General features: G+C 41.3%; 1 protein-coding gene across 1 annotated transcript in view; it reads left to right on the forward strand.

Moving 5' to 3' along the window:
- Positions 1 to 1440: 1440 nt before the first annotated feature.
- heatr5a (HEAT repeat containing 5a) overlaps positions 1441 to 18086 on the forward strand; it is a 43372-nt gene continuing 26726 nt past the window's right edge. Inside the window, exons 1-11 of the mRNA XM_062042427.1 lie at positions 1441 to 1756; positions 2040 to 2208; positions 4661 to 4872; positions 4937 to 5045; positions 5219 to 5368; positions 5585 to 5756; positions 5828 to 5991; positions 6073 to 6322; positions 7950 to 8102; positions 8165 to 8415; positions 8480 to 8591. Coding sequence (XP_061898411.1) covers positions 2056 to 2208; positions 4661 to 4872; positions 4937 to 5045; positions 5219 to 5368; positions 5585 to 5756; positions 5828 to 5991; positions 6073 to 6322; positions 7950 to 8102; positions 8165 to 8415; positions 8480 to 8591 — 1726 coding nt within the window. The 5' untranslated portion in view covers positions 1441 to 1756; positions 2040 to 2055. The remainder of the gene's footprint in view (positions 1757 to 2039; positions 2209 to 4660; positions 4873 to 4936; positions 5046 to 5218; positions 5369 to 5584; positions 5757 to 5827; positions 5992 to 6072; positions 6323 to 7949; positions 8103 to 8164; positions 8416 to 8479; positions 8592 to 18086) is intronic.

Below are 18086 nucleotides of genomic sequence, written 5' to 3' on the forward strand. Positions count from 1 at the left end.
TAATTTTTTTGTTTTTTGCCATATCTGGTCATTATAATGCACTAATAAGCGACATTTTTGTATTTTTTTAATTTAATTAATAAATGTGTGTATGTATATATATATATATATATATATTTTATTTTTTTATTTTTTTTATTTTGCCATATATAGTCATAACCCATTGAGTGATCTTTAGTCATAATATGATAATTGTTTTTTTAATTACATTTTTTAAAATGTATTTATTCGTTTATATATATATATAAATATATATATATATACAGTATATATACACAGTACATATATATAATTTTAATACACTATTTTTTAGCCATGTATGGTCTTTTTCTTCAAATGTATTTTTATTTATTTGATAGTTTGTATTTATAATGCACTAAATGACCTTTATCCATATATGATCAGTTTTTTTTTAATTACTATTTTTTATATATTTTTTTATTGTTTTATTTTCGAAAACTTGCTTTGAAATCATAAGTCAAGCACCTTTTGATTTTCTTAAAATATTTTTGGGAATGTATAATATATTTATGATGTATCATAATAAAGTTGAAAAATTATGCAATTGCATGCAGTACATGTATTTTTTCCTGTCAAAATGGAGATAAATGTAGTAAGAAAAGTACTTTATTGATGCTTTCTGCAGGCCGTATAAATTGAATTGGACTTGAGTTTGACACTTGTAGTGTACATGTACAAGTTATATTTATGTTCTGATGGTTATTAAACTACTTGTCAGTCAAAAAAAACTAAATGCAATGAAAGTAAATCTTTATGTAATTTAAACTTGTAAAACATGTTTTGTTCTTTATCAGTTATAAGATAAAAATTTAGATCATAATTTAATTTACACAAACATTACATAATTGGTGAGAATCATTCTGGAATATTGGCTATAATTTCATTTTTTATAGAGTTTAAACATTCCAAAAGGTGGCGCCATATTTCCAGGTTCTGACAGTTACGTGACTAAGAAAACGTGTATCATTTTAACAATATAGGAAAAAATGCACTAATGGTATTTAAAAATTGATTTGAAAAAAGTATAGATGAAAATATAAACTTATGTAAAAACATATATTTTTTGTATTTAAAAAAAAAAAGGTCATCCAAATACTTTTTTGACGAAACATGTTTTATCACAAAATAACCAATTTAACGTAATTAAAACTAGTAGCAGTGATGATATCAGATGATTAAACGTCTCTATATTTTAGTTTTTTTTTAAATTGTATAGTCATATTGTTTATAATTTATTGTTCACAAAGGCAAAATATTTGTTTTATTTTGATTAATAACAATATTGGTCTACTCACTTGGTATCGACATCAGCAGTACCACCCAACTCAAAATACTGGGGGTTTTCTGCCTCGAGGCCAGGTATTTAATTTTGACGGGTAGCCGGATGTTGTCTGCGTGTGGTACGTGAACCACAAGCCGCTTCCGGTGGCTCTAACCAATAACAAATAACAGTATCGGTAACAGCTGATGTGTTTATTTTTTGGTATCGTGAATAGCAGTACCTCCCAACTCAACATTTCAGGCTTTTTGTCCAGACACGAGTTGTTTTATTTTGGCAGGTAGCCGGATGTTGTCTCTATGTGCCAGTGAGTGAAACACATAGCCACTTCCGGCGGCTTTGAGCCAACTGCTACGTAAAACTCGCCAGAAACAACTAAACAAAACGTTCACCTTTCGCGTTGTGGACGTCATCGTCCTCTTGTGAAGACTGCAAACTTTTCAGGGACTGTTGCAGGTAAACCGACATGTTTCTTTCTTTTGTTTGTCACTTTCCAGTCTCGGGTTAGCCCTGCTAGCCGCTCAATGCTAAGGGATGCTAAGCGGTGCTAACAGTTATTGTCAAGTGAAATAAGTGAAGTATAGATTTGCACGTATATTTTCTGTGCATTATAGGGTCGTCATAGACGTTGAGTTCATTATTTTCATCATTTTGATGCTAACAAATGTACAATATGACTTGCTTTACACATCAGCATGGCTCCAGTCTATCTGTGTGTGTTGCATTCTGGGAAATGTAGTATTGTGTCAGGATGGATGCTGTGTACCGCTGAGAGGAGGAAGATGGAGAGCATCCACGGTCTCCTGCTGGACGAGGACGCCTGCAGTCACCTTAACGAACACCAGCGTGCAGCATTCGTCTTTGATTGGCTCACCCACCTGAAGAAGCTCCTCCCCTCCATCGACAGGGTGAGGTCATCTCATATTTTCCAGCAGTCTTCCAGCCAGCGGGAACGAGATGTCTAAACTTTTTTCCACTGAGGGCCGCACACCCAAATATCAAAGAATGCGAGGGCCATTTTAATCATTTTCATTTTTAAAAACAATATATATATATATATATATATATATATATATATATATATATATATATATATATATATATATATACAATTTGTTTTTGTTTACCTTCAGTACTCCCCTCAGTCGTAACATTTAAAAAAATGAGCAATATGTTTAATTTGTACAGTTTTTTTATTCAATGCAAACATCTCGCGATCAACTTCAGGTCTGTGTATATAACATTTTTGTTTTTTTAATGTTGTATGACTTTTTTGAAAGAAAACCTATCTTTTTATGTCAAAAACACAAAGTATGAAATGTTTTTTCCCAAAATATTTTAAAGTGTAATATTTGATTTGACTCTTAAATAGGACAATAATTCATAACAACATTATTATTTTTTGAGCAATGACAGTTTAAAAAAAACATTCCCACGAAAGGTCTTGGGCATCCAAAAGGGTCCTACTCATAAGAGTTAAATATAAGTCATAAGTTATTTTTTTTAACTTTCAACACTTAATTCTCTAGATCAACTTCAGATCCATCCATCGATAAAACAATTTTATTTTTATTAACTCTTATGTTTGTTTGTTTTATGACCTTTTCGTTAAAGAAAACATTGTTTTTTTTATATGCCAAAAACACTAAATATGCGATATTTGCCTAACAATATTTCAAAGTGTAATATTTGATGTAAAGTAATTGGAGGCTTAAATAGGTCAATAATTCATAACATAGATTTTTTTCAACAATAACAGTTTTGGGGGGAAAAATCCCACTGAAGTTTTTAGGGATCCAAAAGGGTCCCACTCATAAAAGTGTTAAAAAAGAGGTCATACTTTTTTAAAAACTTTAAATATTTAATTCTCTCGATCAACTTGAGATCTATCCGTCGATTATAGGTTTTACTTTTGTTGTTGTTTGTTCTATGACATTTTTGTCAAAGAAAACTTTTATAGCAAAAACACAAAACATGCAATGTTTCCCCCAAACAATATTTATATATATATATATATATATATATATATATATATATATATATATATATATATATATATATATATATATATATATATATATATATATATATATATATATATACAACTCTTATTTTTTTGTGATAGTGATTGGAGCACATACTTGTTGGTCACAAAAAACATTCATGAAGTTTGGTTCTTTTATGAATTTATTATGGGTCTACTGAAAATGTGACCCAATCTGCTGGGTCAAAAGTATACATACAGCAATGTTAATATTTCGTTACATGTCCCTTGGCAAGTTTCACTGCAATAAGGCGCTTTTGGGAGCCATCCACAAGTTTGTGGCAATCTTCTGGTTGAATTTTTGACCACTCCTCTTGACAAAATTGGTGCAGTTCAGCTAAATTTGTTGGTTTTCTGACATGTACTTGTTTCTTCAGCATTGTCCACATGTTCTCAATGGGGTTTAAGTCAGGACTTTGGGAAGGCCATTCTAAACCCTTAATGCTAGCCTGATTTAGCCATTCCTTTATTACTTTTGACGTGTGTTTGGGGTCATTGTCCTGTTGGAACACCCAACTGCGCCCAAGACCCAACCTCCGGGCTGATGATTTTAGGTTGTCCTGAAGAATTTGGAGGTAATCCTCCTTTTTCATTGTCCCATTTACAGTACCAGTTCCATTGGCAGCAAAACAGGCCCAGAGCATAATTTTACCACCCCCATGCTTGACGGTAAGGATGGTGTTCCTGGGATTAAAGGCTTAACCTTTTCTCCTCCAAACATATTGCTGGGTATTGTGGCCAAACAGCTCAAGGGTCCCACTCATAAAAGTTAAAAATAAGTCATGTATTATTTTTTACTTTTAACATTTAAATCCAGGTCAACTTAAGATCTATCTGTCGATAACAAGTTTTTATTATTGTTTTATGTTTTGTCAACGAAAACTTTGTTTTTTTGGATAAAAAAGTCAAACTAAAGTTCTTAGGTATCCAAAAGGGTCCCGCTCATGAAAGTGTTCAAAGTAAGTCTTACATTATTTGTAACTTTTTATACTTAAATTTAGGTCAACTTCAGATCTATCTGTCGATAATAAGTTGTTATTATTTTATGTTTTGTCAAAGAAAACTGAGTTTTTTATGGCAAACACACACAAAATAGTCAATATTTCCCCCCAAAGCATTCCAAATTCAATGGAATATTTGATGTGAAGTAATGGAATATGTCAATAATTCCTTATTTATTGAGCAATGACAGTTAAAAAAAATGCCTGCATTGCAACTATTTCTCGTTTAATTTCAGCTGTTTGCTCTTTTATTCCACTTTTAATGTTTTCTTTAAAAAGTCTTTTTAGAATGTTGCCTCTGTTTCCCTCCTTCAGACTGTCATCCGGCAGAACCAGCGCCACCTAGTGGAGCAGCTGTCAGGGGTTCTGGTAGGCTCTCCTGGCCCGCCTGCCCGTGGATTGCTGGCTCGCTGCCTAGCGCTGCTCTTTAGCCTAGGAGATCCTGTCCCTTCCAGCCTTGTGGTGGAGCGGTGCAATGACATGGTCCGCCTCAAGGACGACTCGCCATCGGGCCTCCCTAACCGACTGTGAGTGACGGCGCTGTCAAACGCCGCCAACAAACTGAGGCCTAACGCGGTCACATGTGCCCAGGGCGGCGGTGGCGTGTCTTGGCGCCATGTTCGAGCAGCTGGGGCGGATGCTGGCTGGCCTCTTCAAGGAGACAGTGGCTCACCTGCTGAAAGCCATGAAGAATGCTGAGGTGGGTTGGCGCTCCCACAATGCATCTGTGACCGGACCTTGGTAAACCTCAAAGGTTTGCACTCTGGTCATCCGGCGGACGCAGGTTGGAGACCCGGGTCTCTGCAGCTGATGGTCACCTCTCCGTTCCCGCTTGACTTTGAAGAGAAAAAGATGTTCTTCTGCTTCTGTCAGTCTCAGGGCCGTTACGAGATCATGGCGAGCCTGGAGAGGATGCTTCGAGGTTTGGGGGTCGCTGCTGTGCCAGGTCATCGGGATGTCTACAAGGCGGCCAGGACCTGTCTGACGGACCGCTCCATGGCGGTACGCTGTGCCGCCGCCAAGGTGATTCCTTCAGTCATTTTACCTCAACGTTTGCACCATATATGGTCATTGTAATGCACTATTGGTGACACTTAGCCATATATGGTCATTGTAACACACTATTGGTGACAGTTAGCCTTATATGGTCATTGTAACGCATTATTGGTGACAGTTAGCCATATATGGTCATTGTTGATATTTTCCAAGTGTGGGTGTAAGACGGTGTGTGTCCTGCAGTGTTTGCTGGAGCTGCAGCGGGAGGCGGTGTGGATGTGGACCAGCGATCTGGACAACGTGACCACACTGTGCTTCAGGGCCCTGGAGGGGTCCGACCAGGACGTGCGCGTGGCCGTCGCTAAACTGCTGGGAACCCTACTGGCGGCGCCGTTGGAGCCCAGAGCAGACAGCGGTACGGACCTCCGGTCAGCAAAGGTTCCACGTGGCGGACATCTTGCATTTAGCTCCTCCTTCTTTTCCCAGCTGCTCTCAGGCAGGGTGGGCGGGGCCACAGTACCCTGGAGGAGGTGATGGACCTGTTGTCGGGGGGCTTTGTGAGGGGCGGGGCCGGCTTCCTGCGGGTCAGCGGGGACATGTTGAAGGGAACCAGCTCCGTCAGCAAGGAGGTGCGCGTGGGCGTCACCCAGGTGCGTCACCGTGCCAACGCCATACAGCCTGCCCTCCCTGCCCTCCTTCCTGCTTCTCTTCCTCCTCTTCCTCCTCCTCAGGCATGTGTGGTGTTGGTGTCCACGCTAGGCGGGGCCTGGCTGGAGGCCAACCTCTCCCACTTCCTGAACCTGCTGCTGGGGCTGTTGTCCAATGTCAAGGCCACGCCCACGGCCAGCGACGCCGCCGCGCTGCGCCACTGCGTCTCCTTCATCCTGAGGAGCACCGTGGGCTCCCTGCTGGGCGAGAAGGCTCAGAGCAACGTCGCCGCTCACCTATGCTCCATTGTGGCGGCGCAGAAACCGGCTTTTGGTAAATTCTCCGCTATCAACACGCCGTATCGGTGCCCTCGTCATTATGCTACCAGTTAGCGTGCTCACGTAAGCAGGCTAGCTTTTTGGCAAATTTGACAGGTATACACCTCAGTATCATATACTGTATTTTGTTACTTGGCGAATGCTACCATTTAAGCATTCCACTATTAGCATGCTAGCTTTTTTGCTAATTTTGCAGGTATACACCTCAGCGTCAACCATTTTGCTACTTGGCGAATGCTACCATTTAGCATGCTTGTGTTAGCAGGCTAGCTTTTTGGCTAATTTTACAGGTAAATACCTCAGCATCAACTACAAAACCCAAAACCAGTGAAGTTGGCACGTTGTGTAAATTATCAATAAAAACAGAATACAATGATTTGCAAATCCTTTTCAACTTATATTCAATTGAATAGACTGCAAAGACAAGATACTTAACGTTCAAATTGGTAAACTTTGTTATTTTTTGCAAATATTAGCTCATTTGGAATTTGATGCCTGCAACATGCTGGTACAAGTGGAAAAAAAGACTTGAGAAAGTTGAGGAATGCTCATCAAACACTTATTTTGAACATCTCACAGGTGAACAGGCTAATTGGGAACAGGTGGGTGCCATGATTGGGTATAAAAGCAGCTTCCATGAAATGCTCAGTCATTTACAAAAAAAGGACGGGGCGAGGGTCACCACTTTGTCAACAAATGCGTGAGCAAATTGTTTAAGAACAACATTTCTCAACCAGCTATTGCATGGAGTTTAGGGATTTCCCCATCTACAGTCCGTAATATCCGTAATATTAAGTTAATGATTTGCAAAAAAAAAGAAGTTTCTCAGTTCGAACATTAAATATCTTGTCTTTGCAGTCTATTCAATTTAATATAAGTAGAAAAGGATTTGCAAGTCATTGTATTCTGTTTTTATTTACTATTTACACAATGTGCCAACTTCACTGGTTTTGGGTTTTGTATTTTGCTACTTGGCGAATGCTACCATTTAGCATTCTACTATTATCATGCTAGCTTTGTGCTAATTATACAGGCAAACACCTCAGCGTCAACTATTTTGTTACTTTGCTAATGATGCCATTCAGCATTCCACTATTAGCATGCTAGTTTTTGCGCTAATTTTACAGGTAAACACCTCAGTATCATATATTTTGCGACTTGGCGAATGCTACCACTTAGCATTCTACCATTAGCATACTAGCTTTTTTGCTAATTTTATAGGTAAACACCTTGGCGTCAAATATTTTGTTACTTGGTGAATACGACAACTCAGCATGCCAACGTTGGTATGGTGGCTTAGTTTAGCTAACTTTGTTTTGGTACTTGTATGCTAACATTTTAAACACATTTGCCAGAGTTGGACCTCAGAGCAATATATTTTGGTACTTGATGCATGTTACAGTTAGTATTTTAGCAAGCTTTTTTAGCCAATTTAGCCGGTATACATATGTTTTAGTACTTTACTAATGTTAACTGTTAGCATGCTAACCTTTTTAGCTCATTTCACTGGTATACACCAATGAGTGACATTTTTTGTGACTTGCCGCTGTTTGGCCAGCATGTTTGTTCAAATGATAAAATTGTGTGTGTGTGTGTGTGTGTGTGTGTGTGTGTGAGAGAAGACGCCGTGTGGACCGATGGAAAGATGGAGGGCAAAGTTGCTTCTGACATCACTTCCTGTCAACACGTGTTGGTCTGCTGCCTTCTGGAATTGGGAGCTCTGATCCAAGGACTGGGCTCCACTGTCGCCCCCCTGTTGAGTGACAGCAGCACAGGTCTGGCTCACACACACACGCACACACACACATCAGTAACGTGTGTGTGTGTGTGTGTGCAGGCGTCCTGGACTCGGTGGTCCCCGTCTTCCTTCACCCCGTTTCCTCAGCTCGTCTGGCCGCCGCCTGGTGCCTGCGCTGTGTTGCCATGGCGATGCCGTCCCTGTGCGCCCCGCTGCTGGATCGCTGCGCAGAGCGGCTGGCGGCGCTGAAGTCTTCCCCCGAGGCCGTGGCCGGCTACGGAGCTGCCGTCGCCGCCCTGGTGGCTGCCGTGCAGCACTGCCCCTTGGGAATACCACATGCCAAGGGCAAGGTGTGCTCACACACACACACACACACACACACACACTGTAACACTATGTTGTGTGTGTGTGTAGATGGTTTTGGATCTCGCTGAGGACTTGCTGCGCTCGGCCTCTCAGAACAGTCGCATCTCTCTACAGAGGACGCAGGCTGGCTGGCTGCTCATCTCCTCTCTCTTCACTCTAGGTACCAGCACGCCATTTTGAAAACACTATTACCAAAAAACCATGAGCTGTGATATAACCGGAAAATGTTACAATATTGACCCTAATAACACAAAGAGTTGTACTTTAAAGTTGCTCAAATAGTCATAAAGACTCATAATTGTTGGTTAGAGACTTATTTCAACACTTTTATGAGTGGGACCCTTTAATGTGATTTAGTGTGCTTTAATTTTTTGTTTTCAAACTCATTGATCAATGTTGTTAAGAATTATTATTGACTTATTTAAGGCTCCAATTACTTCACGTGAAATATTCCACTTTGTAAATGTTTTGGGGTAAACATATTGCAGATTTTGTGTTTTCTGCATTAAAAAACAGGGTTTTCTTTGAGCAAAAACGGACAGAAAACATATCTGAAGTTGACTTATAGATATTTAAATCTTGAAAGTAAAGAAAATGTTAATGTATGACTTATTTTTAACACTTTAATGAGTGGGACCCTTTTGGATCCCCAAGACCTTAAGTGTATGTTTTTTTAACTGTCATTGTTCAAAAATAAGAATGAATCAAAATCAATGTTATGATTTATTGATTGCCTCACATCAAATATTGCATTTTGAAAAATGTTTGGGGGAAAAATATTGCAGGGTTTGTGTTTTCTCCATTAAAAAACAGGGTTTTTTGGAAAAAAGAGATCTGAAGTTGACCCATAAATAAGTGTTAAAAATAAATTTACTTATTTTTAACACTTTTATGAGTGGTACCTTTTTGGATGCCCAAGACCTTAAGTGTATGTTTTTTTTAATTGTAATTGTTCAAAAAAAAGACTGAATCAAACTCAATGTTATGAATTATTGACCTATTTAAGGCTCAAATTTCTTCACATCAAATATTCCATTCTGAAATATATTTGGGGAAAATATTGCATATTTTGTGTTTTTGCCAAAAGAAAAAAATCTGTTTTTTTCTGGGATAAAAGAGGGTATGAAACATTAAATCAATAAAAAAAAAAACTTTATGGCAACGGCTAGATCTGAAGTTGATCTAAAAATATTTAGGTGTTGAAAGTAAAAAAATATATAATTTATGACTTATTTTTAACACTTATATGAGTAGGACCCTATTGGATCCCCAATACCTTTAGTGTATTTTTTAACTGTCAAAGTTCAAAAATAATAATGACTCAAAACCAATGTTGCTATGATTTACTGACCTATGTAAGGCTTCAATTACCTCAATTCAAACACTCCATTTTGAAAAATATATTTGGGAAAATATTGCATATTTTGTGTTTTTGCCAATAAAACATAGGTTTACTTTGTAAAGGGCATGAAACATAAAATGCATTTTAAAAAACTTGATGACAATGGCTAGATCTGAAGTTGATCTATAAATATTTATGTGTTGAAAGTAAAAAAAGTATTAATTTATGACTTATTTTGAACATTTTTATGAGTGGGACCCTATTGGATCTCCTAGACCAGGGGGTGTCAAAGTCAAGTGAATTATCTATGGCCCCCGGGATGATATTTGATTAGTATTAGAATCGGCCCACAGGCCACAGCCGCCTGCTGCTTTTTTTTTGTCAAATTAGTTTTGCTTACAATTTCGTTGTACAATGACAATAAAGATATATTCTATTCTATTCTACTCTTTTGCACGCACCAAAACTCCATCAGTGTTGGCGCTAGGAATTTTCAATTTCCCGGGGACCCCATCAAGTCATAAAAATGGGGTCCCACTTTTTTGTAACCGTTCTGAAAACAAATGATAAATGTATGCATTATCCTTTTATATCTCACATTCATAGGTGGATTAATGACCGGGCCTACCGGGCCCAGGCCCAGGGGGCCAGAGGCCCCAAGGGGCCAGGCCAACTTGGCCCCGCGGCCGCGACCCAAGCAAAACTACTTTTGCAAAAATAATAATCTTAAGCCCCAAGGGGCCAGGCCAACTTGGCCCCGCGGCCATGATCCATAGAGGGTAAGAGGCCCCAAGGGGCCAGGTCAACTTGGCCCCGCGGCCGCGACCCACAGAGGGCCAGAGGCCCCAAGGGGCCAGGCCAACATGGCCCCGCGGCCATGATCCATAGACGGTCAGAGGCCCCAAGGGGCCAGGCCAACTTGGCCCCGCGGCCACGATCCATAGAGGGTCAGAGGCCCCAGGGGGCCAGGTCAACTTGGCCCCGCGGCCACGATCCATAGACGGTCAGAGGCCCCAAGGGGCCAGGCCAACTTGGCCCCGCGGCCACGACCCACAGAAGGCCAGAGGCCCCAAAGGGCCAGGCCAACTTGGCCCCGCGGCCGCGAGCCACAGAAGGCCAGAGGCCCCAAGGGGCCAGGTCAACTTGGCCCCGCGGCCACGATCCATAGAGGGTAAGAGGCCCCAAGGGGCCAGGTCAACTTGGCCCCGCGGCCGCGACCCACAGAGGGCCTGAGGTCCTAAGGGGTCAGGCCAACTTGGCCCCGCGGCCATGATCCATAGAGGGCCAGAGGCCCCGAGGGGTCAGGCCAACTTGGCCCCGATCCATAGAGGGTCAGAGGCCCCAAGGGGCCAGGCCAACTTGGCCCCGCGGCCACGACCCACAGAGGCCCCAAGGGGCCAGGCAAAATTGGCCCCGCGGCCATGATCCACAGAGGGCCAGAGGCTCTCAATCATTATTATCAAAGCTAATTCTCAAATTGGATGGATCACACAACCTCACTCACATATTCTTTATCAATTATTAAAGGTTGTTTCTGAATTTTGATCACAGAACTTAATGCAAATATTCTTGATTGATTGACAAAGCTCATTCTCAAATTTTGATTACACAACCTTACTCTGACAAATTATCATTATCAAAAAGCTCTATCTCGAATTTGGATCACAGAATCTCACTCAAGTATTCTTAGCTGTGCCCCTCCCCCATCAAGTCTTTCATAAACCGGTCTGTTCTTTTAGAATCTCCTCATTTGGTATTTTGAACTCGTGAGAGACTGCTCAAAATTTGGTTTCCTTTCCCTCAGTTCAGACTCAGAGATAATTTGAAATCATTCAACAAGAAGTTTAACGCGCGCACACACACACACACACACACACTTGAGTTGAGCATTACTTGGAAATTCTTATATTTTCCATTTTGCTGTTATTATCAGCATCTTCCCATTTTGTCCTTTTCTTTCGAGAAAGTTTACAGTCTGACATTTGTCACTGCTGTCAGTTAATAACTTTTTGGTCTTTGACCCATTTTGTCATTTTCTCGATTCGATCGTCACTGACCACTCTCTCCTGTCTGGCAGACATCGTTGCTGCCATCATAGCTAGCAAGCTGCCTGCAGCGGGTCATCCCTATGTTCCCCGTCCCTATGTTACCCGGGTCCTATGTTCCCCTCTACCGGGGAACTAAGGACCCTTTTTAAAAAAAAGGGTTCTATGTTCCCCGCTGCGGGGAACGTACAACACTTTTTCCAGAAAAGGGTTCTATGTTCCCCGCTGCTTCCAATGCGCGACTAAGTAAGACGCACGCAGACACGCATGACAGAGACGCGTTTAAGTTGTCGAAGGAAGGAAGTTCGCGTTTGAGTTGCTCTATCTGCTGCCGCACGCCCTGTGACAGGTTAGGTTTAGGGATGGTTTTGGTCAGGGCACAATTTCGCCAAAAAAGTGCTCCACAACGCCCTGTGACAGGTTAGGTTTAGGGATAGTTTTGGTCAGGGCACAATTTCGCCAAAAAAAAGTGCTCCACAACGCCCTGTGACAGGTTAGGTTTAGGGATGGTTTTGGTCAGGGCACAATTTCGCAATTTCGCCAGATACAATGCAGGGAACATAGGACCCTTTTTTAGAAAAAGGGTCCTAAGTTCCCCGGTCGCATACAAAGACCCAGGAACAACCGGGGAACATAGGACCCGGGGAACATAGGACCCGGGGAACATAGGCACGCTCCCGCCTGCAGATAGCAACATTTTGGTGTCCTTTGGGAAAATATTTAGAAAGAAGACAAAAGTACACACAGTTGTACAACTATTATCTTTATGATCTTTTTTTTGTTAGTTTCTCTGTTACTGTGTGTGGCCAATTAAGCGACTTTTGGCCATACCTGGCTGGTGACATTTAGCGACTTTCTGGTTGATGTTAAGATTAATAATAGCAACAGTTCTCTTCATCTTAATGCAATTTATTGTGTCTGTCTCTCCACATTTTGCCATTAGGTACTTTGAGCTCTTGTTGGTCAGTCACTCTAAGGTACATTGTTGCTGCCATCATAGCTAGCAAGCTGCCTGCAGATAGCGACATTTTGGTGTCCTTTGAGAAATATTAAGAAAGAAGACAAAAGTACAAGACATTGTACGATTACTATCTTTTTAAAATTATTTGTTTCACTGTGTGATTGACCGACTTTGCCGCTAGATTTCGCGTCTTTTGGCCATACCTGGCTAGCGACTAAAAACATCATTTAGCGACTTTTTGGTTGTGAAGATAAGTGGTAAAAGCAGATCTTCCTGTTGGTCTTCCCACATTTTGCCATTTGGTACTTTGCACTCTTGTTGGTCACTCCAAGGCATTTGTCCCTGCCTTCAGCTAGTCACTTGGCTCTTTTGGAATATATTTCACTGTAATTGGCTCTCTCTCTCTCTTTCTCCTCAGTACAAATCAGCCTGTTCCCTTGCCATTCATCACTGACCACTCTGCTCTCCTGTCTGTCAGACATTATTGCTGCTTGCAGATAGCTTGGGGTCCTTAGAGAAAATATCAGAAGAGAAAAGTACACAATTATCTTAATTATCTTTTTTATTCAGTCAGTCCTTCAGTGAGTCCCAGTGTGTTGGCGATTAAGCAACGTTGGCATTCAATTAGCGACTTTTGGCCATACATGGCTGGCGACTCAAAAAACTAGAAAAAAAGTACAAAAAGTTGTACAATTAATATCTTTATTATCCTTAATTCCCCTGAATCCTAGAGTGTGTTGCAATTAAGCAACTTTGCTGCTAGGTTTAGCGACTCTTGTTTTGGGCATACCTGGCTAGCGACTACAAACATTATTCAGCAACTTTTTGGCTGTTAAGATTAACGTTAATAAATTAAATCCTAATACAATTTATTGTGTTGGTCTCGCCATCTTGCTATTAGGTACTTTGAATTCTTGTTGGTCTCTGCTAAGGTATCTGGCTGTTGTCTTTGCCTTCAGTTAGTCACTTGGCTCTGGAATATATTTAACTGTACTTGGCTCTCTCTTTCTCCTCAGTACAAATCAGTCTGTTCCCTTGCCATTTAGACATTTTCTTGATTGGATCATCACTGACCACTCTGCTCTCCTGCTGTCTATCAGACATTGTTGCTCCCATCATAGCTAGCAAGCTGCCTTGGTGTCCTTTGTGAAAATATTTAGATAGAAGACTAAAGTGCACAAAGGTGTACAATTATTATCTTTTCAAAATATTTGTTTCACTGTCAGTGTGATTGACCGACTTTGCCGCTAGATTTCGCGTCTTTTGGCCATACCTGGCTAGCGACTGAAAACATCATTTAGCAACTTTTTGGTTGTAAAGATAAGAGGTAAAAGCAGATCTGCCTGTTGGTCTTTCCACATTTTGCCATTTGGTACTTTGCACTCTTGTTGGTCACTCCAAGGCATTTGTCCCTGCCTTCAGCTAGTCACTTGGCTCTTTTGGAATATATTTCACTGTAATTGGCTCTCTCTCTCTTTCTCCTCAGTACAAATCAGTCTGTTCCCTTGCCATTTAGACATTTTCTTGATTCGATCATCACTGACCACTCTGCTCTCCTGCTGTCTATCAGACGAATCAGTTGATTCTCTGCTCTCAATTGTCTATGCTAGTAAGCTGTTATTCTCTGCTTTGGAGTGTTGATGCTGGGTTGCTAGTTTTCTAAATCACCTCACACACTTGAAGGAAGCAGCACCGATCATAAACACACAAACAAACTCACACACACACACACACACACACACACACACATAGTTGGTTTATCTGTTGTGATAGGCAAAGAGCCAATGTGCAAAGAAAGAAGGGAAATATGGATCATAAACGTTTAAGTGGAGGAGCTAGAAAAAAAATTCAGCAAGAAAAGAAAAAAAAGGAATCAGTTTTACTTGAGAGTGTTCCAAATATCTCCAGCTTCTTCAGTACAAAGACATCTGCTGAAAGCAATTCTATAAATGCTACTGCAAATTCAGCTAAGGTTAGCAATGCACCTGAGCTAGCATGTAGCTCCCAAGATCCTGAGACCACTACAAGTGTAGACACTGAACCAAATGCTTCTGATGCTTATGATTCAACCAATTCAGCAGTAGCCAGTTGCTCGGATGAATGTGAGGTCACTGCACCTCTGGACAGCATAGAAAATGAGCTGAATCTTTCTTCAACACCATCTACAGTGACAACTCTACCTAGTGATCCCGCTAAATGGGCTGAGACCCTCACTGAGTCAATGAAGGAAGTTCTTATTCAAAGAGGTGCAAAATCATTTCACAACCGTCACAGCCATTATCCAGCTTCTGTGAGGAACAGTGGGCTAGGAGGCAAAACCCGATGCCTAAACAATGAACATTTTACTTCACACTTGCCCAATGGACAACGAGTACAAAGAGAGTGGCTGATGTACTCTCCCTCTACTGGTAATGTTTACTGCTTTGCATGCAAACTGTTTTCCCCAAAAACGCATTCTTTTGTGACAGGCTATTGTGATTGGAAACACTCAGAAAGATTTGGTGAACATGAGCGAAGTGCTGAGCACATAACCTGCATGCAAGCAGTCTTGAACCGCGCCAAAGGTGCCACAGTTGATGCAGACCTGTTCAAACAGTTTCAGGCAGAGAGCAGCTATTGGAGGCAGGTGTTACAAAGAGTTGTTGCAGTCATTAAATTCCTTGCAGAAAGGGGCCTTGCATTTAGGGGTAAAAATGAATCGTTAGGGTCTCCTCTCAATGGGAACTACCTTGGTATTCTGGAGGTCCTGGCTGAATTTGATCCCTTTCTAAAGGATCACATCAGAAAGTTTGGGCAGATGGGTCGAGGTAATACCTCATATCTGTCCTCCACCATTTGTGAGGAATTCATTGAATTGATGGGTGCAAAAACCAAACAGGCTATAGCAGATGAACTGCAAGCAAGCAAATACTACTCTATCATTGTGGATTCAACCCCAGATTTATCTCATGTGGACCAATTGACATTCATATTCCGTTTTGTTAGCAAAGAGGGCAGTGTTGTTGAACGCTTTGTGGGTTTTGAGCCCATTACTAGCCATACAGGTGAAAGTTTGGCTAACTGTGTCATGTCTGTGTTGGAAAATCTAGGGTTAGAGCTGTCAAATTGCAGGGGGCAGGCTTATGATAATGCCAGCAACATGTCAGGGAGGTATAATGGGTTGCAGGCTCACTTAAAGAAAAGCAACCCATTAATACACTATATTCCATGTGCAGCTCACTCTTTGAATTTGGTGGGAGTCAACAGCATTGACAGATGTGGAAATGAAGTCTCTAAGTATTTTGACTTGATTCAGTCTATTTACAACTTCACAACTGCATCCACACACCGATGGGACAGGGTATTTGGCAATTCCAACATAGATCTCACACTTAAAGCTTTATCCAACACGCGTTGGAGTTGCCGTGCAGAATCTACCAAAGCACTGTGGCAGAACTACAGTAAAATAAAAGCAGCACTACAGGTTATTTCCACTGATGACACAGAGAAACGAGACACACGAACTGAAGCTGACAGTCTAGTGCGGAAGCTGGATTCACTTGAGATGGCCTTCATGGCAGGCTTTTGGGACACTGTTCTGTCCAGATTTCAGGCCACAAGTCTGCAACTTCAAAAAGCAGACATGGACCTTGGTACAGCAGTTAGATTGCTGGAATCTCTGCGCACCTTTGTTCTCTCCCAAAGAGATCTATTTGATCATTTTGAGCAGAAAGCCTTAAACATGTTGGGTGGCACCCCATCTTACAGGGCTGAACGGACGAGGAAACGTAAAAAGTTTGCTGATGAATCAGCATCCCCAGATGTTGTGCTTGAGGGAAGGCAACTGTTTCAAATAGAGACATTTATTGCCTCTATTGATCAACTGAGTTCAAGCCTTAATCACCGTCTGGAGGCCTACAAACATCTGAACAATTTGTTCAGTGTCCTTTTCTCTTTGGATACAGAGTCCAATGCTTCAGTCCTTCACAAGGCCAAGATTCTCACTGAATCATACCCATCTGACCTCAATGAAAGTCTTGGACAGGAGCTTATACAGTTCAAATCTTTTATACAGCTCAACAACACTGATGAGGAGAGGACCCCTTCAGGACTGCTCAAAACAATAATACATTTTGGACTACAGCCTACGTTTCCTAATACATACATTGCGCTACAGATTTTTCTCACTCTACCGGTCAGTAACTGTGAGGGAGAACGCTCATTCTCTCTTTTGTCAAGAGTAAAAAATGAGCTGCGCACAAGAATGACTCAGAAAAGATTAAATGCGTTATCTCTAATGGCAATTGAGAGTGAGCTGACAAGAGAGTTGGACTTCAATGATGTGGTGGATGATTTTGCAAAATTGAAAGCACGAAAGAAACCCCTTGCTTAAAGGTGCACTGTGTAAGATTTTTAGGTTATTTCCAGAATTCACCCATTCACTAATGTTAGGCTACCTGTTTTCATGAATACTTACCACCACCATAAAATTCTAAGTATCCATTATGACTTGGAGAATTGCACTTTTGCCATTTCTGGGAAGTGTCACCTGGATTGTGAAGATAGGATTGACTTTAGGCAGAAGCTTGGTGCTTTCTCTGGCAAACTGAACCTCAAGCTTCATTCTCTGCAGCTTTGCATTCTTGTGCAGACTTTCATCCACAAGGAACTTTTCAACTTCCCCACTATCGTGAAGGGGCCATCAAAAGATTTCAGTGTGTCCAGCATGTCTAGTCTCTTACTCTCCTTTCTTTGAGCCATCTCTTGTTTCTCATCTGCCCTACTCTCGAATTTTGCCTTTATGAATTTACTCCAGTTGAGTTCAACCTCCCTTTTTGCTTGTGCTGCTGCCTTGAAACCTCTGAAGCTCCTGGCTCTTCTGTAAAATTATTGACCTATTGACTGCGTTCAGTGTGCCCAACTTCTTCAGTTTGTAGTCCACCTTGCCACATTGTCTCTCCATCCCAATGTTGTGCACAGGGGTGCCATCAATGTTACTAGCCTGTTCACTGACAGGGTCCATTGGGAAGGTCTCCTCATCCATCCTCTGCCTGGCCGGCCAGGACAGTCTTCAGATGGGGCAGCATGAGATCTGTCAGCTGCTTCACTTCATCCAAGTATTCGGCAGCCACGTCTGACACTGAGTTCAGGACATGTCCAGTGCCTGTCCAGCCACTATAGCATTCTTGGAAATGGGCTATCTTGACCTGCATGCAGCCCTTGTACCATGAACTGGCCTACACCTTTCTTTGTGGTGCTCTCCGATGCATGTTATCATTTTACCTTTCTCCTTCTCCTCAAGCTTAACCACAAATAGATACAGACTTT

Source organism: Entelurus aequoreus, linkage group LG03 (assembly GCF_033978785.1).
Source record: "Entelurus aequoreus isolate RoL-2023_Sb linkage group LG03, RoL_Eaeq_v1.1, whole genome shotgun sequence".
Taxonomy (NCBI): domain Eukaryota; kingdom Metazoa; phylum Chordata; class Actinopteri; order Syngnathiformes; family Syngnathidae; genus Entelurus; species Entelurus aequoreus.